General features: G+C 44.3%; 3 protein-coding genes across 11 annotated transcripts in view; all 3 read right to left on the reverse strand.

Annotated features, from left to right (window-relative positions):
• The window catches only part of HNRNPH1 (heterogeneous nuclear ribonucleoprotein H1), a 264,799-nt gene that overhangs the window by 231,623 nt on the left and 10,209 nt on the right, over nt 1-22,967 (reverse strand). Inside the window, exon 1 of one of the 2 annotated variants that reach the window (XM_067032234.1) lies at nt 9,812-9,821. The exons of the other annotated variant lie outside the window; for it this stretch is intronic. The gene's annotated coding sequence lies outside the window, so the exon portion shown is untranslated. Of the gene's footprint in view, nt 1-9,811; nt 9,822-22,967 lie in introns of those variants that run through there. 2 annotated transcript variants of the gene reach the window in all.
• Nucleotides 9-17,987, reverse strand: MRNIP (MRN complex interacting protein). Of its 2 annotated transcripts, XM_067032239.1 has the most exons (7): nt 17,368-17,984; nt 15,272-15,331; nt 9,216-9,304; nt 5,168-5,243; nt 3,753-3,910; nt 2,380-2,467; nt 9-666 (listed from the first exon to the last, which is right to left on the reverse strand). In XM_067032239.1, the coding sequence occupies exons 1-7, from the start codon at nt 17,431-17,433 to the stop codon at nt 178-180; spliced, it is 1,026 nt and encodes a 341-aa protein (XP_066888340.1). In that variant the 5' UTR covers nt 17,434-17,984; the 3' UTR covers nt 9-177. The 2 variants fall into 2 exon arrangements, with proteins under 2 accessions (XP_066888340.1, XP_066888341.1); XM_067032240.1 differs by lacking the exons at nt 5,168-5,243; nt 9,216-9,304 and having other exon boundaries at nt 17,368-17,987.
• TBC1D9B (TBC1 domain family member 9B) overlaps nt 21,434-22,967 on the reverse strand; it is a 44,697-nt gene continuing 43,163 nt past the window's right edge. For 4 of the 7 annotated variants that reach the window (XM_059060501.2, XM_059060503.2, XM_067032227.1 and 1 more), the window contains one exon: nt 21,434-22,718. In XM_059060501.2, coding sequence (XP_058916484.1) covers nt 22,032-22,718 — 687 coding nt within the window. In that variant the 3' untranslated portion in view covers nt 21,434-22,031. The remainder of the gene's footprint in view (nt 22,719-22,967) is intronic. The other 3 variants (XM_067032230.1, XM_067032229.1, XM_067032231.1) reach the window with 2 other exon arrangements.

The following is a 22,967-nucleotide window of genomic DNA, read 5'->3' on the forward strand; positions in this document are numbered from 1 at the left end:
ATGAGAGATGATGTGTTTGATAGTCATGTTTATTGTTGGTTCTTGGTAGTTCCCATAAGTCATCCTTAGTCCTACTATTTAAAAGCAACTTGGGGAGCCCTGTTTCCAGTGGCACAGAGATCAAGTGGAGAAGGGCTCACTTAACAAATGTTTACATTAGTAACACATTAGTTTCAATCACAGATCGTCATCAAAGTCCTCTCCAGTTTTAAAGAGGTCACACAGTCGCACGAGTGAAGAAGTCTTCTGCATCCCTTTGACCAAGGGCCCACCCTCTGCCCAAGGGCCCGTGCCCTCTGACTGCTCGGGGGCCTTTCCGCAGAGCCTCTTGGGCCCAGGCATGGGAGTGTGTGTAGCCTGAGGAGGCTGGAGTGCACCAGGGGTCCTGCAGAGGCCTCCTTCCCTTGGGGTCTGGGTCCTGGGGGTCCCCTGCTCAGTCCATGCTGCCCGGGCTGGCCTGGGGCCTCTTTGCAGGGGGGTCAGGGGCTCCGTGTCCAAATGTGAGCTGTTTCTGAGTGGCGGAAGAAGTTGTTCCCACTTAGGAGACATGGTCCTGACCTGCTGGGCAGAACACGGTGGTTTCCCCCGAGGGACGACGAGCTCCCTGGTGTCCCAGTCCTCACGACTGCTTCCTTCTTTGACCTTCCCTGTCAGGCCGGTGTGGTCCTGAGGTGGAAACACAAGATGATGATGGCCATGTTCTCCATTCAAAAGAATGCCCAGCAGGCTCAAGGGACAAGGAGAGGAGGTCCTGTGCCTGTACTAGTCCTTGACTGTACCTCTGGGCGCTGACACTTTCTGCTTTGTGCTGTCTACTATTCTGTAGCCTGGCAGGCTAGGGACATGCCTTGATTTTGAGGTTTAGCAAAGCACAGCAAATAAATGCCCTCTCCATCACTCCAAATCCTCTGCCAAATTCCATGACCAGGCTTCCCCAAAAAGGAAGATGTTCTCGTGATCAGGGGATGTCACGGGGACCTTAGCATCAGGTGAGGGAGTGCCTGAGGGGTGCGAGCAGGAAGGGCCCTAGAGACCACCTGGAAGGACCATGTGCTCATTGCCAGGCAGCTGGGAAGGTCTCTCTAGAACCATGTTCAGGGTTTTGAAGCTGTAGAAGTGGCTGCACAGAATACCCCAGGGGATATGACAGTGACAGAGGCCTGGCTTCTCCCTTCTACCTCAGAAAACGAGGATGCATTGAAAATTGGGTTTCACTCCTAGAAAAATGGTACAGATGAACCAGTTTGCAGGGCAGAAATAGAGACAGATGTAGAGAACAAACGGACACCAAGGGGGTAAAGTGGCGGGGGGTGGAGTGGTGGTGTGATGAATTGGGCGATTGGGATTGACATGTATATACACTGATGTGTATAAAATGGATGACTAGTAAGGACCTGCTGTATAAAAAAATAAAATTCAAAAATTCAAAAAGAAAAAGAAAATTGGGTTTCACTGCCTACAAAGGAATTTGAAAGCAATGACAGGAGGGACCCTAAATCACCACCCCCCGGCAGTATGGAAGAGGCTCTGTGGGCAGTTGTTAGTGATTCGAGACTGCCAGCTCTGCCACTGATTTGCTGTGACCTCAACTGAACCTTCACCAGCCTTATTTTCTCACCTTCAAAACAAAACAGGCTTGTGGTGAGAATTAGTGCATAAAAAATGTTTAGTCCTGGGACTGGTACATCAGTAACTGTCACACTCAGTATTCTGTAATTTGGAGATTCAGGGCCACATCCTTACCTGGGGGTCACATAGCTAGTTAGTAGCAACACCAGAGTTTGACCGTGGCCCCTTGGCTTTGGACAGGCACTCTCCACTACTGTCTGAAGCTGGCCAGGATGACCCTGGCAGTGACAAATGCCTGGCAGAGTTCCTCTGCCTGGCTGCCTGTAGCATAAAGCAAAACCTGCATTCTGCGGCCTGGAAGGTCTGCTAGGTTTGAAGTATCAGGAACAAGAGCAGGTCCTAGGTGAAGAGAGTGCCTCAAATGTACAAGAACCCACCTGGATAAATGAAGGTGACAGTTCCTCAGAAACCCAGGGCAGGTCCCAAGCTGAACAGTCTAAGACCCGGTACTCCATGCAGAATGAAGGGAATGGTCCTGATGCAGAAAAGCCCTACTGGTTAACCTTGATTGCCTCCAAGGCATCAAGCTGCCCTTTTGACCCCGAGTTAACATCAGTGACAGGAGGAGCGTGGCAGGGAAACAGTGCAGGCCAGAGAAAGGAGTTGGCTTAAGACACAGAAAACAAGACACCCACGTGGGAAGCTGGGCTTTTAGGGGGTGTTAAGTCTGATACTTTAATTGTCCACAAAACAATTTTAAAATCCTGCGTCTGCTCAATGGCCACTGGGACACTGTCCTCAATCACTGACCTTCAGGGACTTCAAGGTGACCTCACAGTTTCTGGAGTCCTGGACATTAGGGCTGAATGGAGGCTGGACTGTGCTCTGGCTCCATTTCCTGGCAGAGGGAAAGTGCTGTCAAGAATCCAGTCTTGTAATTACAATGGAAAAGAATCTCAAAAAGAATATATATATATATATATATACACACATAAATGTGTGTGTGTGTGTATATATATATATATATATATATATATATATAAAATGGAATCACTTTGCTGTACACATGAAACTAACACAACATTGTAAATCAACTATACTTCAATAAAAATTAAAAAAAAAAAAAAAAAAAAAAAGAACCCAGTTCTACCATTGAACAGTGGCCCTTAGTCTGACTTGGTGGTCACCTGGTCTGACACCTAGCACAGGTAGGGACCTTGCCATCCCTTATAGCTTCCCAACTGGCTGCTCAGCTTCTGCCCCACTGCCAACAACAGGTTGCCTAATGACATCTAAGGCAGTCCATTTCTCTGCTCTATAGCTTGTAGTTGCTAGAAAGTTCTTATTCTGAACTGGAATCTACCTCCCAGTAGCATATGCCCTGGAAGAGCCATCCTAATCTAGATGAGGCAGTCTCTCAGAAAACTCACTGAGGGACTTCCCTGCTGGTCCAGCAGTAAAGAATCCACCTTCCATTGCAGGGGACATGGGAATTAGGACCCTGTGTGCCATGGGGCAAGTAGGCCCGCACGCCACAAGTACTGAGCTCACACGCCGCAAACTACAGAGCCCACGCACTCTGGAACCTGCGCGCCACAATTACAGAGAGAAAACCTGCACGCCGCAAATAAGAGAAAACCCACACGCCACAACTAGAGAGAAGCCCCCGCACCACAATGAAGGGCCCAGGTGCCACAATGAAAGATACTGCATGCCTCAGTGAAGATTCCGAGTGCTGCAACCAAGACCCGATGCAGCCAAAAATAAATAAATCTTGAAAAAAAAAAACCTCACTGAAATGCATATTAAGACTGGAGAAGAGACCCATGAAAGTCAGGTCTTTCCTGCTCTGAGCTAAAGGTTTCTAGGTCTGTCGGCTTCTCTGGCCCCACTTCACCTTCTCAACCTTGCCCTTAAGTTCTTCCCTGAGGTCAGTGCAGTCTAGATGTTCAGAATTAAGTGAGCATCATAAAAGGCGCCCCCACTGGAATCCTGCCTAGCCCTCACCTCTGCACTGGCTGCACCTGGTGCCTGGCCAGGACAGAGGACCTGTGGTGATGGCGCCTGCTGGCTCACATCCCTCAGGCTTCCTGCCGACTACAGGAAGCTGCTCGTCAGTCCCCCCAACCGTAGGTCAGCGAGGTGGGTATGGGTGAGGGCTGGATTAGCTACTAGCTTGGCACCTTTTTCTAGGCAGGCCTGTACTGAAGGGAGGGTCTGGCTTCTCTCTCTTGGATGAGGGTTGTCTGTTGAAACACACTGCTCCTTCTTCCAGCTGCAGTTCTTTGGAGTCCCTTTCCAGATACTTCAGCCAGCGGTTCTTTGAGGGCTGGAGTTTTTCCTACAGGATTGGGAAGTAAGTTTATTCTCAGAGTTGGAAAGCAGACACCTTTACTGAAAATCTCCAGTGCAACTCTGAGGCCTAAGGGCCTCAGGACCCATGTCTACACCGTCACCAGGAAAGGAATTTGATTGGAAGGTAACGGGAAACAGATATCTTGAATGGAGCACACTGGCACACACTTTGGGAAAGCTGCAGGTCACAAGAACTTTACCAAGAACTTTGCATATGTCCAAACTCCCTGGCCCAGTAGTTCCAAATGAAGACAAAGGCATAAAGATGTTCAAAGTGTTACAAATAATAGCAAATATTTATAGTAGCAAAAGTTTGCGAACATCCTAAATGCCCAATAAGAAGGGAATAAATATTGCCATATCCACTATATTCTGTAGGTACTTTTTAGAAATGAAAAGAATTGAAAGCTGTATAGCAACATAGAAGATACGATGTAAATGAAAATTCCAGGATGCAAACAACTGTTTCTTACAGAAGGAATGAAGAAAGATTAAGTCTGTAAGTAAAGAAACTAGAAGTATAGACCCAAATATGCAAGAGCTGATGTGTTAGTGTGCTTACGAGCATCTCCCCTATTTATTGATATAATAAAAATATGAAGAGCACCTGGAAAGCGGGCGTTGCCAGTGTGATTCTGTGAGCAGAGATGGGGCTCTGCCAGGGAGCCTGTCAGTTGTTCCCACTCCCCTCATCCCTGGCAGGACAGTGTTCCGTGTACCCATGGCATCTTGGATGTACCAATGGCATCACCTACTCAGTCGCTCAAGCTCTTACATGCACTGCCCATCCAAACACTGTTTGAGTACCTACTTTAACCAGGCCCTAGGAATGAACAACTGGATGTGAGCCCTGCTGTGGGGCTCAGTCTGGAGAAAGGGAACATGGAAACCCAGGCACTTTACAACAGCATGCCTTCCCTACCACAAGTGTGCTGAGAGTGCTGTGGGACAAGGGGAGAAGCACAAGGAGGTGAAGTTCAAGCTAAGTTCAGAAGAATTCACCAAGCAGCCAGAAGAAAAAGCTTTTCACAGTATTGTAATTATTTTACACTGCTGTCTCCACACATATGAAAGGGATAGGTTTATTCATTTTTGTGTTCCCTGTAGCTTTAAGTCAAGTGCTCATCATTTGGTGACATCAACAAGCGTTTGCTGAACAAATGAGGAATGAATGAATAAATGGAACCCCCCTCTGTGACAGAGCCGCTCAGGCATCTGGGCCGAGATGGTGCTGCTGGCTTACCTGCAGGCTTGCAGGCACAGCCTGCTGAGGACGTGCACTTTCCTCCTCATTGGCATTTATGGATTCTTCCAGAGACCTTAGGGAAAGATTGTACAGTTGTCCTTTGTAAAATGACCAGGAAGATGAAGGACAATGAAGATGGGAACGGCAAGACGCACGGACTTGACGTGGATATCAAAGCCTGTTTAGGGGAACTTAGAACTTATCTCTGTAGTTTTGATGTGATTTGGTAAACTTCCAGCAGTTCAGAAGGCAGAGGGACCATCTGTTACTTGGAGCAAGAGGAAAAGTGACACAGGGCAGGAGTGGCACTCTTAACCCAGAGACCAGAGTTTGCATCATGGCTTTGCCAATGACTGGCTGTCACTGACAGTGTGATTCTGGGTATATCACTGTATCCCAGTTTCCTTATTTACAAATGGGGATAATATTGCAAGGGTCACTGTGAAGATACATGAGACAATACGTATGCATGTGCCCTGCTCAGTGCCTAAACACAGAGACTAATGTCAGCTGAACTCTGATAGCACAGAGTCCCTCCCATCAGCAATGGAGATGTCCCCATTGCATAGGGTCATATGAGTGTCTACAGTTGTATTATATCTCAACCACTACAAGAGAAAGCATTTTACTGAGCTTGATGTGTCACAGTGACTTCATCCAGCCTCCTAGGGACAGCAGGGCTCTTTTACCACATAAAGCAGAGTGAGGAGCTGGAACCTTTCCAGCCTCGAGTAGGGCTGGATGGCCAGTGAAAACATTCATAGTGCGAGGACTGAAGGTTAGCGCCAAAGCCACATCCACCCATGTCAGACAGGGTTGTTACATCACATGATCAGATTGGAGCTCTTTCCAGAGAACTACAATGAGAACCCCAACTCTACCAAATGCGGGCACCTCTACTTCAGTTTCTTCATCTGTAAACAGAAGCCAATTATCCTCACAGGGTGAAGATGAGGAAGATGAAATAAGATCATGCATATGAACCGCCTACCGTGCCACATGGTCGATATTCCAATGTCCAGTTGAGCAGTGTCCTACCAGCTACTAGCCAGAACTCTGCTCACCATACTATGATTCAGGAACTCAACTCCATCAACTACAGAACATCTCTCAGCAATATGAAGGTAATGGTCTGTCTTCTTGCTTCTAATGTTACCCCTGAGAAGCTGGGTGTCTACTGTTCTTGTGTAGGTGATCTCTCTTCTCTCCAGCTACTTTTCAACTCTTCCCTTTGTCTTCCATGTTCTGCAATTTCATTATGTTGTTGTGTCTAAGGGCAGATTTTTTTTGTCTTTTAAAATTAACTTATTGAGGTATAATTTATAATTAATATACACTAAAATGTACCAATTTAAGTGTACAGTTAGATGAGTTTGGTAAATTATATCTTTGAATCTATTATTCCCATCAGGATATAGAAAAAAAAATTTATTGAGATATAATTAGCAAGATATAGAAAATTGTCATCACCCCGAAGTTCCCTTATATGCCTTTGTAGGTGATTCCCCCTCCCCAGAATACCACTCATCCCTACAATATGTGGTCTTTTGTGTCTGATTTCTTTCACTTAGCAATGTTTTTGAGGTTTGCCCATGTTGTTTTTGTTGCTGAGTAGTATTCTATTGTATGAAAATACCACTATTTGTTTATTTACTTGCCTTTTTTTTCATCCTTCATTGAATCTATTTATTTTTGGCTGTGTCGGGTCTCGGTTGTGGCACGTGGGCTTCTCTCTAGTTGTGGTGTGTGGGTTTTCTCAAGTTGTGGCGCACACGCTCCAGGGTGCGTGGGCTCTGTAGTTGTGGTGCGTGGGTTCAAGAGCATGTGGGCTCTGTAGTTTGCAGCACACACTCTCTAGTTGAGGCATGTCAGCTCAGTAGCTGTGTTGTGCAGGCTCAGCTGTCCCGCAGCATGTAGAATCTTAGTTCCCTGACCAGGGATCGAACCCATGTCCCCTGCATTGTAAGGTGGACTCTTTACCACTGGACCACCAGGGAAGTCCCTGCATTTGCCTTCTGATGTTATCTATGTCTAGTCTTTCACCAAATCACACTATCATGACTGCTATAGTGTTATAGTGAATCTTAAAATCAGGCTGTAAAAGTCCTCCAGTTTTGTTCTTTATCAGAATTGTTTTGGCAATTGCATTTCTATATAAATTTTAGGATCAGTGTGTCAATTTCTTAGAAAGAAACCAAAACTGCTGGAATTTTTATTGGAACCTAATGGCGGACTCTACAGATCAATTTAGGATGAACTGATATCTTAACAATATTGAGTTTTCCAATCAATGAACATGTCATATTTCTTCATTTTGATCTTCTTTAATTTCTCTCAGCAATGTTTTGTAGTTTTTCCTGAAAATTTCTTGCACATTTTTGGGTTATGTTTATCCCTAAGTATTTTATTTTTTGATGGTATTATAAATGGTATTTGATTTTTAAAATTATTTTCCAACTGTTCACTGCATTTATATAAAAATAAAATTTAGTTTTGTATGTTGACCATATATCCTAGTGATCTTGCTAAATTAACTTATTAGTTCTAGTAGCTTTTGTATAGATAGGCTCATTAGGATTTCCTACATACACAACGTTTTCATCTAGTTTGGGATTTACTGTGTTTCCTGAATCTAAGAACGTAAGCCCTTTGATTCTGGAAAATATTCTGTTCATTTCCCTGCAAATATTGCCTTTGTCCCCTTCTCTTTATTATCTCCTGCTGGAACTCTTCTCTGTATCCTTCATCTCTGAACTTATTTCCACCTTTTTGTCTTTCTGTGCTGCACTGTGGTTAATTTCTTCAGATTGATCTTCCATTTCACTAATTCTCTCTTCAGTTGTACTTGATCTGTTTAATGGTCCACTAAACTTTTAATTTCAATGACTATACTTTTCATTTCTACAAACTTTTTGGTTGTTTTTTTTTAAACTGGTTATTTTAAATTAAATTAAATTAATTAATTAATTAATTTATTTTGCAGTATGTGGGCCTCTCCTGTTGCGGAGAACAGGCTCCGGACACGCAGGCTCAGCGGCCATGGCTCACGGGCCCAGCCGCTCCGCGGCATGTGGGATCTTCCCGGACCAGGGCATGAACCCGTGTCCCTTGCATCGGCAGGCAGACTCTCAACCACTGCGCCACCAGGGAAGCCCAGAACTGGTTATTTTTTAAAGTCTCTCGCTCCTCATATTAGCAACCCCCCTCTTTTAATTTCATTAAATATATTAAACATGAAATATTATATATTCTGAACTCTTTTCAGGTCTGACTTTTCTGTCATTTCTGCTGTCTTTTGCTCATGGTGACATACTTCCTTAAGTAAGTTAAATGATTTTTAACTTTGGGTATATGCTCCTTGGAACTTTATATGTGGGAATTCTTTGATACCTGGGTTGAAGATGTATTGCTCCAAAAAGAAGCTGCATTTACCTCTGCTTCCTGGGACAATTTAAAAATAAGTTCTCAGCTTGAGACTTTTCACACAGCATGTGTAAAAGGCTTAAAGGCCATGTGACAGATTCCTTATGCTTATAAAATCCTGGAGCAGTATTTCCCTTCTTCAGTCAGTGCCAAGGTCAACACAGGCTGGGTCCCTGCTATGGAGCGGGTGCATTTCTAGTTCATTTGTATGCTGAGGGTGTAGTCCTTTGGAGACTCAGCTTTATATGGTGGTCTCCTATGGACCTTCCCACAGTGAACAGACCCTTGGCTTTGTCTTTGTCTCCTGCTTCCCTCCCAGATGCATAGAAGCTGAAGGGCAACAGGTTTCAATCGCCTCAGCAACCCAGCTGCTTATTCTCTGGATTTTGGCTTTTGCTTCATTTTTGGCCTCTGATGGTTACTTACCTTCTTGTCATCTCTTCAGTGCATTTAAAATATTGTGGCTGGCATTTTAAATTAATTTCAGTGGGAAGATTGTTCAATATCTAATTGCCATATTGTAAGACATGGAACTCTAAGGGATTTCTCCATCATAGACTTCCACCATCCACTCAAGATAAAAACAGGGCAAGATAACCATGCCTCCCTCGAATTACTATACCTGAGTGACATCTCTGAAATCTGTCCCTGCAGCAGATTTAATTTTTGGACATGGTGTCTACAGTCAGCACCAGAGCCCTCACCGTAAGCCTGAGAAACAAACAAACAAAAATATCGAGTTTAAAAAGTGTGACAGAATGCTGAGAAATAGATCCATTAGAGCTGCAACCCAGGGAGGATAAAACTGTACTTTGCAAGGCCCAAAGCACCATGCAGGAACCCAAACAATGATTGTTGTTTCTGCAGTGATTTACAAACTAACAGTCTCAGGGACTAATAGTTTCAGTCTATCTGGCTGCCCACCATCACCCTGAACTTTATATATCAAAGCCAAACTCAACCCAAAATCCCACACAAATTGGTTAATGAACGTAAGATGTTCAGAAGAGAAGTAACGCAAATTGCCAATAAACATATGAAATGATACACCTCACTCACTCATAATCAAAAGAATATAAAATAGATGAGATACTTTTTTTCACTCAGCAGCCACTCATTTGTTCAATAAATATTTATTAAGCACCTATTATGTGCCAGGCCCTGAACTAGGTAAGGACAACACAATACAGGAATGGACAAACACTACTGTCATCATGGAGCTCACACTGTAGTGAGAAGAGACAGATAATAAGCACATAAGTCACCTATATGGCCATCAGATGGTGAGAAGTGCTTCTGAGGAAAGTAAGGCAATGAAGCAGGGTGGGGCAGAGTGGGGACACAGTAGACAACTTTATATGTGTGTTCAAGAAATCAAGGAGTAGATCACTGACAGGGTGACATCTGAGCACAAAATAGGACGATAGGCAGAAACAAGCCACGTAGATACCTGGGGGAAGAACATTCAGCAGAAGCAATGAAACAGAAAGGAGTGCAAAGACCCTGAGCCTGGCATTTTGGAGGAACGGTGAGGAGGCCAAGTGGCTGGAGCTGAATGGTCTAGGGGGAAGGTAGTAGGAGATGAGGTTTGAGAGCGTAGGCCCTGTTACAGGCAGAGTCAGCCTTACAGGCATGAGATCTACTCTGCTGTCTCCATCTTGAAATTCTTAATAATCTTTGAACTTGTACTGTGTAAGTAAAGTCTGATGAGATAATGAACATATTTGTGAGTCATGGACACCAAATGTGTCCACTGTTTCTTGTCACTCCTTTTGCATATAGCATGCCTGATGACTGAGGAGCACAGAGTTGCAGTCAACTCACAAGGTGTGGGAGTTCAGTGAGAATCCAAGTTCAGACGGTGTGTACAAGTCTTTTTTTTTTCCCAAAAAGAGAACATTTATTACTTATTTTTTTCCTCATTAGAACTTTCTTTACAGCAACACAAAGTAAAGCACAACAAAAATACATGGGAGGCAACCTTAGCCTGAGAGGCTGGGCTTCCCACTGGAATCAGAACTTGCTTCAGTTGCAGAAAGGAGGCAAGGGTATTCTAAAAAACATGAACAACCAAGGAAACGTGTCATATCTTTTCTTACTCCTGTTACCACCGTGGAATAGACTATGCTAAAAATGATAACACAGAAAAAAAAGGGAAAGGTAGGGCAATCTTTCCCAGTTCCTTTTCCTCTCAGTACTTCCTTACTCATCAGTGAGCTAAAGGTTGAGAGTATGGGTAGAATGTGCGTGTATCAAGCAGTGATGTAAAAATTGTTAATTTTGTGCAACATCTCCACTGTTCTGGTAGGAATGAAATATGTAGGCATGTATGAGCTACAAAATACAAATTGTGCAATTTTGATGATTCTACGTATACACCAAATGCTCTTATATTATTCTGTATATGTTCCACATATGTACTAAATGCTCTTTGCATTTATAACTGGTGTTGCACAATATAAATGGTGTTGCACAATTTTAAATGTTAGTTTTTCTTTACACAGAAAGATATTAACTAGTAAATTTTAAAACTAGTAAATAAAAGACATCAGGAAAAGTCAGGAGACCATGAAAGAAAGGAAAAGCTTAATATTCTAGTACCTTTAATAGCAGTTTTTTTTCTGCTTTTGAAAAGGGGCCCCACATTTTCATTTCACACAGCCCCCTGCCCCAACCTGGCCCTTTCTGTAGAAGCATGAATGTTGCTCTAACCTGGAAGGTCTGACATGATGCTTCAGCATCATGCATATGCTTCAGCAGGACCCTGCAGCTGTGGTGCTGAGACTGTATGGCAGAAGCAGGTGACCAGTCAGGAGGTTGCAGCAAATACTGAGGCAACTCAGACCACTGTGGTAGCAAGTGGGCACAGTCTGGGTATATCCTGAAGGTAGGGCCGACAAATTTGCTGATGGATCAGATTAAGAGTGTAAAAGAAAAAGAGGAGTCAGGGATGAGTGCAAGGTTTTTAGCCCAAACAACTAGAAAGAGGGACTTGGCACTTAAGAATTGGGGATGACTGTGGGAAGAGCAGGTTGGTGAGGGCCTTGTTTTGGGATATAGGTTTGGGATGCCTCTTAGATATCCTGCAGAGAGGTAAGTAGTTGGAAGCATACACAAGTTCAGGGGCAGGCCTGGGGTCTGAGATGGACATTTGAGAATTGTCAGATTGTCTCATCTCAGACGACCAAGGGAATGAGTGTAGCTAGACAAGAGGTAAAAAAACTGAGTGCCAGAGCACTCTAAGGTTTAGAAGATGAGGAGATGGGAAAAAACTAGCAAAGAGGATTGAAACACAGACAGGAAGATAGGAGGAAAACCAGGAGCAGGATGCCTAGAAGTCAAGTGAAGACAATGCTTCAAGGAGGAGGAAGTGACAAACTCTGACAAATGCCACCAATAAGTCAAGTCACTTGAGGACTGAGAACCAACCATTGTTTTTAGCAACATAGAGATCATTGCTGACTTTGACATGAGCAATTTTAGCGAACTGGTGGGGAGTGAAATCCCATTTGGGGAAAGTTCAAGTGAGAATGGGAGGAAAGGAACTGGAGAGGGGAAAGGCAAAGTTTAAAAAGACTGATAACTGACTTATGGTTGCCAAGAGGGAGTGGGTTGTGGGAGGGATGGATTGGGAGTTTAGGATTAGCGATGCAAACTATTATATATAGAATGGATAAAAAAGGCCCTACTGTATAGCATACGGAATTATATTCAATATTCTGTGATATACCGTAATGGAAAAAAATATGAAAAGGGACGTATGTGTATGTGTGTGTATATATATATATATATATATATATATATATATATATATATATATATATACACACATATATATGTATATAAAAAACTGAACCACTTTGCTGTGCAACAGAAATTAGCACAACATGGTAATTCAACTATACGTCAACAAAATAAATTGAAAAACAAAATTGTAAAATGACTGACAACTTATGTCTGGCATAACCGGTAGGGTGTATGCTCTCCTGCATAGCAGAGACTGCTGCCTGAATACTGAAATGCATTCTCCCCTCATCTGGGAGCAGACTAGACTACATTTTCCAGTCTTCCTTGCAGTCAGGTGTGGCCATGAGACTAGGTTCTTCCCAGTGGAATGTAAACCACTTCCAGATCCTTCCTGGGTAGCTCCTCCCTGATCTTGCTCCTTTGAGGGGCAAGAGGCAGTGGGAGACAAGCCTCAGGGAATAACAGAACCTCAAGATTATAGGTGCCTGGGTCCCCGGATGACCATACCAAGGACAGCTGCCCTGCTGATCTCAATCTCTCCCAGGAGTGTTACAAGAGCAAGAAAAACAACTTCTATTGCGTTAAGCCACCACAATTTTGGTGTCTGTTACTGTGGCCTAGTCAGTCATAAGCCTTATATACCACTGCACAAGCATGGGGGTGCTCAGAGGAAGGCAAAGCTTCCTCAGGAGTTCAGAAATACATGCTGACATCTAAAACAAGCAGCAGTCACTAGCTATGAGCCAGCCCCTGCCTTCCGAGACCCAATCTCAAGGTAGGCCTCAGCAGCTATACGTACTGACAGATGACCAAATTGTCCCCACTCCCACCCATCCCAACTGACTGGACCAGCGGTGGACATCTGAATCAACCAGGTCAATCAGATTGTTTCTCCCAGGAGTTTATAATTGGGACTCAGCTATTCCAGTTGGTTTGAAATGATATTCTGTGGTCTGTGAGTGGAGTATGTTACTGTGAACTGGGAACAGAGAGGAAGGGAAGGAGAGGAGATAGGGAGAGAGGGAGGAAGGTATAGGGAGGAACTGGGTGAAGGGAGGACAAGGGAGGGAAAAGACGATGCTTGTGTTGAGGGCAGCTTGTTAGTTCTTGGGGTTGATTCTTCAAGGGGTCAAGGATGAAGCTCCTCCCTTGGATCCCCCCAAGATACCCCATTACCTTGCCAGTACATTTAAAATTTTGCTGAAGTGTTTTTTTCCTATTATTCACAACTGAAAGAACCTTGGTCAAAAGAATTCCTCTGATTTAACTTGTAGGAATTTGTCCTAAGGAAATAATTGGTCAAGTGAAGAAAGAGGTATTTGTAAGAAGCTTCACTGCAGAGTTGTTCATAACAATGAAAACTAAAATCAACCTAAATGCCCATCAATGTGGGGTTTGTCACTTACTCATTCAACAAACATTACTTGAGCAAGCACTGACTATGTGACAGGCACTGTGCTAGGTGCCAAGAGTATATCAGCAAAACATACAAAAAAACGGTATATAAGTGTCCATCAACAGATGAGTGGAGAAAGAAGACATGGGGTGTATGTATGTGTGTGTGTGTGTGTGTATAGACACACATACACACACACACACATATATAATGGAATATTACTCAGCCATAAAAAATGAAATAGTGCCATTTGCAACAACATGGATGGACCTAGAGTGTATCATATTAAGTGAAGCAAGTCAGACAAAGACAAATATTATATATCACTTATATGTGGAATCTAAAAAAATAATACAAGTGAATATTTTTACGAAACAGAAACACACTCACAGACATAGAAAATAAACTTATGGTTCCCAAAAGGGGAAGAGGGGGAGAGGAATAAATTAGGAGTATGGGATTAACAGATACACACTATATAAAATAGATAAACAACAAGGATTTATTGTATAGCACAGGGAACTACATTCAATTTCTTATAATAAACTATAATGGAAAAGAATATGAAAAAAATATGTATAACTGAATCACTTTGCTATACACCTGATACTAACATAATATTGTAAATCAACTATACTTCAATTTTTTTAAAAAGGGTATATAAGTAAAATAGGCAAAGCCTCTGTTCCTGTGGAACTTACTGTCTCAGATGGACAATACTCACATAAACACACTTGCCTATATTTCTGATCAGGGTAATGAGATTAACTAGGGGAAGCCCCAACAATGAGCATAAACGCCCTAAGAGGGAAGCAGATTTGGATTGTTTCAAGGTCAGAAGGAAAAGCCCCTATGGCTGAAGGAGGAGAATGATGAGATGAGGCTGGAGAGGTGGCATCAAGGGCTGGAGCAGGTGAACAAGGGCCTCAATGAGGACCCTGTGATATTAGAGATCAGGTGGGTCAGTAAGTATGGACTTGAACTGTGATGCTGGGTGAAAAAACTGGGCTAATAAGAGCATTTACCACATGCTCCCTTCAGTCCACATGCTCTTTCATCTCCTGACTACCTTCACACCCTGCCTGCCCCCTCTCACACCCCTGCATCTACCAACAGCTGTTTGCCCATCCCAGGTTAGGTCTTATCTTCTTACAGACCCCTGTACTTTCCTCTCATTTTGCTCAGTCTGGTTTTAAATTACATGTGTGTGTTTTAGTTCCTCTTCCTGTTCCACAAGAGCAGATCGGTGAAGGCAATAACAACATGGTCTTACCTTCCATTGTGTCCCATGCTGCATACAGAAGTTACTCAGTAAATACTTACTGACTGAATAAAAAAAGGAAGGTAAGTTTCCAGGCACTGCTCCATTCATTTCGCTTCCTGAAGGAAGATGATCTTAGGGAGCAGGAGCGCTATATCTAATGAACTTGAACCAATAATGGAATACTGGGTTCCATGAGAAATATGCTTCTGCAGGGCTGGGTCCCACCTGCTTCCTCGTATGGGTATTAGACACTCTGCTGCTTGGGACTCACCCGCAAAAATGACTGCTTCTCTCCACAAGCTTTGCATGTCCATTTGAGACTCTTTTTCACCTACAATGAAATTTCAGAATTATAGCTAAAGTAATTATTTGAAACAGGTGGAACTGGATCAGAAATAATAAAGAGATCAGTGGAAAAGAACAAAGAGTCCAGAAACAAACCAACACATGTATGAAAATTTAGTATATTATAAAGGTGAAAAAAGAAGAGACTATTTAATAAGTGGTTCTTGGAAACTGGCTATCCATATGAAACAATAAGATCTCTACTATCTGTGGTTCTCAAAAAAAATTCCATGATATTTCAATTCCTGATAAATCTGACTAGATGGATTCTCTCTTAACATAATAAAATGCCTTACATCCAGCTCTAAAGCTGCAGAATCACCACCAGCATTCTCATGAAAGTCAAGAACAAGTCAAGGATCTGCACTATTATTTACCATTTTTTTCTGGATGTACTAAACTGATGGAATTGGAAAAGAGAACATAGCAAGAGGTATGAAAATGGAAAGGAAAAAAAAACTATCCTTATTTATGGATGATATGATTTATTTCTTTAAAGCTCAAGATAATCAAATGAAAAAACACTAAAACCAGTATGACAATCTAATATAGGGGCTAGGTAGAAAATTAATATAGCTTCAAAAACTAATATAGCTTATAAGCAAACATCTATTTAGAAGAGATAATTAAATAAATCCATTGTAAAGGCAACAAAGAAAATGTTATCAAGGGGCACCAAAACTGTTTTAAGAGATAGAATGAAATGCCATGCTTAACATCACAAAGATGTCTCAGTTGATTAATAAAAATTAACATGATTAATATGATCCTAATACAAAAACCATCAGGGCTTTTGGGGAAGTACCTAAAAGGATTCTAAGGAGGAAAAGCAGCATCTATTACAAATTTAAGTGGGTATATCCTAAGATTCCACTTCTCAGCATCTACTTTCAAATACCATAAAAATACTGTGTGTCTTCTACAGGTATATATGCAAGTAAGAATTGCATTAAAAAATAATAAAAGCTCTGGAAGGACACACAGTAACTGGCTAGCTCTGGGGAATGAAGATACAGAATTCAGAGGCTGTTGAAATTAAATGAGATGTGTGAAACTGCCTGATACAGAGCCAACTTGGAATTAAATTGTTAACCCTCTCTTCCCACTTGGTTTCAAATCACTTTTCAGAGTTGAAAATGACCATGAGAACACGAACTACATTATATATATAATAATTTAAAAGTGGAAATGACTCCCATTTATTCTCAACTCCTAGAACCAAAAAAATGAAATAAGTAAAAAGTTTCTAAGCCCCTAAAATGACCCTTACAAAGTCACAGCGAACTTAACAGGTGCATACCCAGCCTCTTACTGGCTTTTAAACATACATTTTGTATGCAATTTGATGCTACCCTTCTTCAGGGCACAGCAGATTAGCAGGGGACTACCAGAAGCGGATACAATGACAACCTTGACAGCATCAAGCAGGGAGACAGAACGTGATTCAGGAAAGAACAGGTTAAGTGACATCCCCTATTTCACGTTTTGAGTCAGGGAAGCATTACGTTTTAGAAACTTCGATTATCCTGTTTAAAGGCGCGAGATTATTTACACTCTGAGTAGGCGTCGAGTCCCTCACTACGGGCAGAGCCAAAGAGTGCCAGCAGGGGTGCCCAGTCGTACCTCAGTTTTTAAAACTATCATTTCCCTTGTATTTAAGTGAAGAAAGAGCCATTTTGGGGGCTAGGCTCTGCATAAAGGAGGCTATCCTCTACCCTCAACCTGGTGTGCCCGACCACCCGCTAGACAGAGTTCACGAGGCCGCCTCCGCAGAAACCATTGGCTGGTTTCTGCGAATCTTACAACCACCAAGCAAAAAACGAAAAAAGCCCCGAACAACATTATGGAGAAGCGACATCAATAAAACCTAGTTCTCAGGACAGACATGGTCATTTGTCCGGGACCCAGACACACCCCGCAACCGCACGAGACGGCGCCCACGCCTGGGGGAGGAGGTCTGGCCCCCGCGACCCCACCTCGTCCTGCCCGCCAGCCCCGTGCTCTGAGAAGGGGAGGCCCCACCTGGTGCGCCTGGAAGAGGCGGCAGCAGGAGCACCGCAACACACGAAACCGCTGAGAGGTCGCCATTGCGGCCGCCGCACTACACTGTTCGCCGCACTACCCTGTCCGCCCTGGCTCCGCCCGCTTCAGGCGCTCGGGCCTCTCTGGCCTCAGGCACCGCCCCTGGAGAGCATGCGCCCTGCGCTCCAGCCCCCTCGAGCTTCGCCCCTAGTGCGCACTTGGGGCACCGGAAAACTCAGCGTTAGTCGGCGGTCAGCTGGGACCCCGGGCGACCTCAGGACTCGGGCCGTATCTCTGCTGCCGAGTCGGGCGTTGCTTGGGGCTTGTGTCAGTCTGGTCACTGGTTGTCTGTCTCAGCCCGAAACAGTTCCCGCCTCTATCTAAACCAGCATTTTCGCCTGGGCTCCCTGGGAAGATTGAAGTTGCAAGGGCTGGGTCTCCAGCCGCCGCTGGGGGTCCGGCCTTTGCTGGTACAGTTTCTTCTGCTTCTTCATGTCGGGGAGAGGGAGCCGGAGGGCGCCTCCCTGCTCGGGCCCACTCCCTGGGCCCACGGTAGGAATTTGCAGGACCTCTGGTCAGAGGTGGGTAGTTAACGTTTGAGCCGGAGCACCGAGAATCCTGGGAAAGTAGGCAGTTCACCAACCCTACGCTTCTCAGAGAGGGAAACGGAGACGCCTGGCGGCTGAAAACGAAATCAGTGCTTATTGCAGTCCCGAGGAAGACCCGCTCTAAAAGGTGGAGCCCAAGTCCCAGTTTGGGCATAGAGGAAAAATATTGCACCCCTCATGTCCCAACCTCATCTTAACGCCAGCCCGCCAAGACATTCCCACGTGCCTGACAACATAAATAATCTTGTTAAAAGAAAATTAAACGCCCAATCCTGACAAGGATGCTGATAGAACGGTAAAAGGGAAAAACAATCTGGCAGTTATCTCTATCCTAATAATCTGAATCACGCAGATTTATTGTTTATGCATTAGTATTAACTGAAGTATAACAGGAAAAAATGGAAATAAGTATTCTAAAGAATGGACCATTATGCAGGTCCATTACAAAGAGTTTGGAGTGAAAATGCTGGCATGTGTATTGTTGGGAAGCAAGGAGGTTACAAAGTGTACATAATATCAGGTAAAACCAGGCATTATTTATTTCCAGATGTGCACGGGCAAGGGTTATAAATGGTTAAAATTTTAAATATTTTCCAAATTTTGCACAATAGCATATATTAGAAAAAAACTAATTTAAAAAATTATGTTTGAGACTGAGTATGCAAACAGAGAGTGACCAGACTCCCTCATTGCCCCCCAAACCACAACTTCTACAGCAGTCAGGACTTGGTCAATGACTGCCAGTTGCCCTCCTTTTTGCACCTCCCCACTTCATCTCAGGACCAACCAATAGAACACCAATTATGCTCCCCAAACCAATTACATAAAACATCCTGCTCCTGGTTAGCCAGCCTGTTTCCCCACTAGCAGCCTCTAATCAGAGCCCACCTGAAGCCTTCCCTTGCTTTCACCATAAGGCCTTCCCACTCTTCTGACTACATTTTACTCTCTGCCAAACTCAAGTAATGGTGGCTGACTTCTTTTCTATAGAAAGCTCTGGATAAATGGTCCCTGTTCTCATTTAGGTGGTTTTTGTTTATCTCTACATGTCTAATTGTGGCTGAGCTTCTGGCAACTACAAAGAATGTTTTGTGGTTAATAAAAATTTCACACGTGGTATGAGTTCAACTTTGAAAAAGACAAATACAGGGAAAAAAAACACCAAAATAATTAGTAGTCTTAAATACAAGGAAAAATTGTTTTTCTACTTTTCTGTTTTTTCCTCCTTTCTGCAATAAACATGTAATCCTTTAAAAATTCATATACATATTATTTTTCTTGGAAATTATAAGAATGACTTGAATGGTTTGGTACAACATTATCACTTGGTAAGGAGTTTTAAAATATACAATTATGTTTACTTACAGAACACAAATATATTTACAACTTTATTTTTATTATCCATTTATTATTTAGTGTTACTGTTCTTGTTAAACATTTTATCATGCGAGGTTAAATAATTAATGGATGAAAGTACTATTTTATTGTACACTTTTGTACCTTCTTTTATCACGTAAAAAGGATAGTGTCCTCTTTTATGTTGTTTACTTTCTTTGGTATATTCTCAAATTTATACTTCTACGTGGCATATAAAACATTTATTTATATATATATATATATATATATATTTTGTTTGTTTGTTTTCTGTACGTGGGCCTCTCACTGTTGTGGCCTCTCCCATTGCGGAGCACAGGCTCCGGATGCGCAGGCTCAGCAGCCATGGCTCACGGGCCCAGCCGCTCCGCGGCACGTGGGATCTTCCTGGACCCGGGCACGAACCCACGTCCCCCGCATCGGCAGGCAGACTCTCAACCACTGCGCCACCAGGGAAGCCCTAAAACATTTATTTAAATTCCAGGATTTCCCTGGTGGTGGTCCAGTGGTTAAGAATCTGCCTTCCAATGCAGGGGACAAGGGTTTGATCCCTGGTCGGGGAACTAAGATTGCACATGCCACGGGGCAACTAAGCCTGTGTGCTGCAAGTACTGAGGCCGTGCGCCGCGACGAAGAGCCCGCGCTCTGTAACGAAAGATCCCGCATGTCACAAAGGAGATCCCACGTGCCGAAACTAAGACCCGATGCAGCCAAATAAATAAATAAATATTTTAAAATTCCAAGTTATTTAAATCTTTTTAATTGATTACAATCAATTTGACTCTGCCGATTTTGTGTAATTCTTATGTATATCTTTACTTAATTTTATCATGACCAAGAACATAGTCTTTTTTTTTTTTTTTTTTTTTTTCTGCATCAGGTCTTAGTTGTGGTGCGCGGGATCTTCACTGAGGTATGCGGCATCTTTCGTTGCAGCGCGTGGGCGTCTCTCTAGTGTGGCCTGCGGGTTTTCTCTTCTCTTGTTGTGGCCCGCAGGCTCCAGGACGTGTGGGCTCCAGAGCACGTGGGCTCTGTAGTTTGCAGCACACAGGCTCTCTAGTTGAGGCACGCAAGCTCAGTTGTTGTGGTGGGCAGGCTTAGTTGCCCCGCGGCATGTGGGATCTTAGTTCCCTGACCGGGGATCGAACCCACATCTCCTGCATTGTAAGGCAGATTCTTTACCACTGGACCACCAGGGAAGTCCCAAGAACGCAGGCTTTCTAGCAATAAATTCTTTGAAATTAATTTATGACAAAGCATGTAGTCAGTTTGTGTAAATCCTAGAAAGGAAATTACATTACTGACTCTTTGTTGTTGTCATTAAGAAAGAAAACAGCTGTTCAGTTTCCTTGATGTTGTTTTGCTGCATTTATCGAGAAGTGACTCAGCAGTTGTAAACAAAGTAAAATCACGGAGACTGTTATTTTAAAACCATCCATAAAACCTAAAGAGATAGAAAATAGACTTGTGGTTCCCTGGAGCTGGGGGAGGGTACATGGATTGGCAGCATATGGGCAGGAGGGATCTTTCTGGGGTGATGGAAATATTCTAAAGCTGAATTGTGGTGATGTTTGCACAACTCTCTAAGTTTACTAAAAAATCATTGAATTATAACTTAAACAAGTGAATTTTATGGTAAGTTTTGCCTCAATAAAGCTATTAAGTTTAAAACCAAACAGAGATGTTATCTTTTAGTACAAATGCTGGACATGATGATCAGCTCCTGCTGCAAAGCTAAGGGGTCCTCATGGCTTAGCCTGTTGCCCGTGTCCCCAGTCTGCTTTCTGAACCCAAAGGCTTGCTGCAGCCCAGGCCTGAGCACACATGTCCTGCACCTGGACCCAGGCTGTTTATACCTGCAGAGCACGTTTCCTCTGCTGGTGCAGGTCTTCACAGGCCCTGCCCAGACTGCATCAGCAGCTTCCATGTCCCCATCCTCCCTAGGGGTCTTGGACCCCCACCTCCTGTGAGAGACTTAAGTGTTGGGAACCTCTGGAATATGGCCTGAGCCCCATACCTGCCTGGGGAGAAGCCAGGAGGCTGAAGCAGTGGTTGAGGGTCACATTAATTCTCTATACACAGTGTAGTTTTTAGTTCTTTCAGGGATTTATTAAGGCATTGAGCATAGTGTGATTTTTAGCCAACTGAAATGAATACAAGGAAATATATCAGGACCTGAGGGATATGCTTTTAAGGTTAATGGTGAGGATGACGAGCTGAAAGAGAATTGAGAGTAACGCCTGTGCAGGCGGCACCCACCCTGGTGCAGCAGATGCTTTCTGCCCGTGTCACCCAGCCAGAAGCTCAGGCTCAGGGGCTTCTGGAGAGCATCTTGAAGTACTCACCACTTTGGTGCCCAGTAGACACTCGACCCCCCTACCTGGTGCCAAGTGGCAGGAAAGCCCCTAGAGCACGCAGCTGCAGAAGAGGAGGTGGAGGACAGGGTGTGGCCTGGCAAGCAAGGGCAGATCAGACAGCCCCTGACACTATGCAGGGGCCAGGAGGTCCAAGGCAGAACGAGGGGGTGGGGAGGCCCTGTCTAGGCCCCAACTGTGACTGTCCAGCCTTCTTTCCATTTACAACTCACTGCTTCTGGGGAGAACTGGAGGGGTGTGTCCTTCAAGAGAAAACAGAATGGGAGGGAGGGAGGAGAGAGAGGCCAGCCCCCAGGCCTTGGAGCCCTCAGCCCAAAACTGCAGATTGCTCATGGTCACTGGAGGTGCTAAACTGTCTTTCCACCTTCCTCTGGTCCTTGATCTTGAGTCCAATGTCTACCCTCTTCTCAAAGAAGTTCACCAGCACGGACTCCGTCAGGATGGAGGCCAGGATCTGCTCGAAGGAGATGCACCAGTCTGTGTCAACGGCACCCCCACTGTGAGTGGTGGCCACGGGGCTGTGGGCCTCCCCACCCACCAGCACTGTGTCATCAGCCAGGTCCTCACACTGAAGGGAGCCCGTGCTGACCACTGAGTACGAGGACATGGACATGTCGTCTTTGGTTTCGTCATCAGACAGAGGCTGGGAGGGGGAGCCCCGGCCCTCGCCGCCGCCCCCTTCACCCACCACCTGGCTCTCCTGCAGTGCTTTCCCAAGGTGGGTGTCTCCACCCGCTTTGGCCTGGGGGTCCCCTGCAGCTGGCGGCTGAAGCTCCTGGGCCGTGTCTTGAGGGGGGTCTGGGGCTGGCGGTTCGCCCTCCTCAGGGGCACTGTCCCTGGACTCTTTGCCAGACCATGCAGAGAACCTCCTCCCCACCTCCCCAATGCGGAGCAGCAGGCTGGCCACCGTGGCGATAGCGTGGTACAAGTCCTGCTCCATGGGGTCTTCGCTGAACATGTTGTAAAGCGTCTTGCACAGCTCTATGAACTGCTCCTTTCAAGGGGAAAAACAGAAAAAGGGCAGGGAGATGGTAAAGAATGGGTCAGATTGCCCTCAGATCATCCAGACTCACAGTGCTGGCCATTCTCACTGGTGTGAGGGTGTTGTCCCGTTAGTTGTCTCCATACACCTGTGCCTTAACATGTCCATTTCACAGATTAGGACACTGAGGTGCAGAGAGGGAAAGGGCTTTCTTTTCCAGCTGCCATTCTTTCAGCACATATAGGAACATTTAGAGTCTCT

This window comes from Kogia breviceps, chromosome 4, assembly GCF_026419965.1.
Source record: "Kogia breviceps isolate mKogBre1 chromosome 4, mKogBre1 haplotype 1, whole genome shotgun sequence".
Lineage (NCBI taxonomy): Eukaryota > Metazoa > Chordata > Mammalia > Artiodactyla > Physeteridae > Kogia > Kogia breviceps.

Coding starts and splice junctions, on each gene's coding strand:
- MRNIP (XM_067032239.1), bottom strand. CDS start 17,433: ATGGCGACCTCTCAGCGGTTTCGTGTGTTGCGGTGCTCCTGCTGCCGC. Junction 15,332..17,367: donor GCCTCTTCCAGGCGCACCAG/GTGGGGCCTCCC, acceptor ATTTCATTGTAG/GTGAAAAAGAGTCTCAAATG. Junction 9,305..15,271: donor AGAAGCAGTCATTTTTGCGG/GTGAGTCCCAAG, acceptor TTTGTTTCTCAG/GCTTACGGTGAGGGCTCTGG.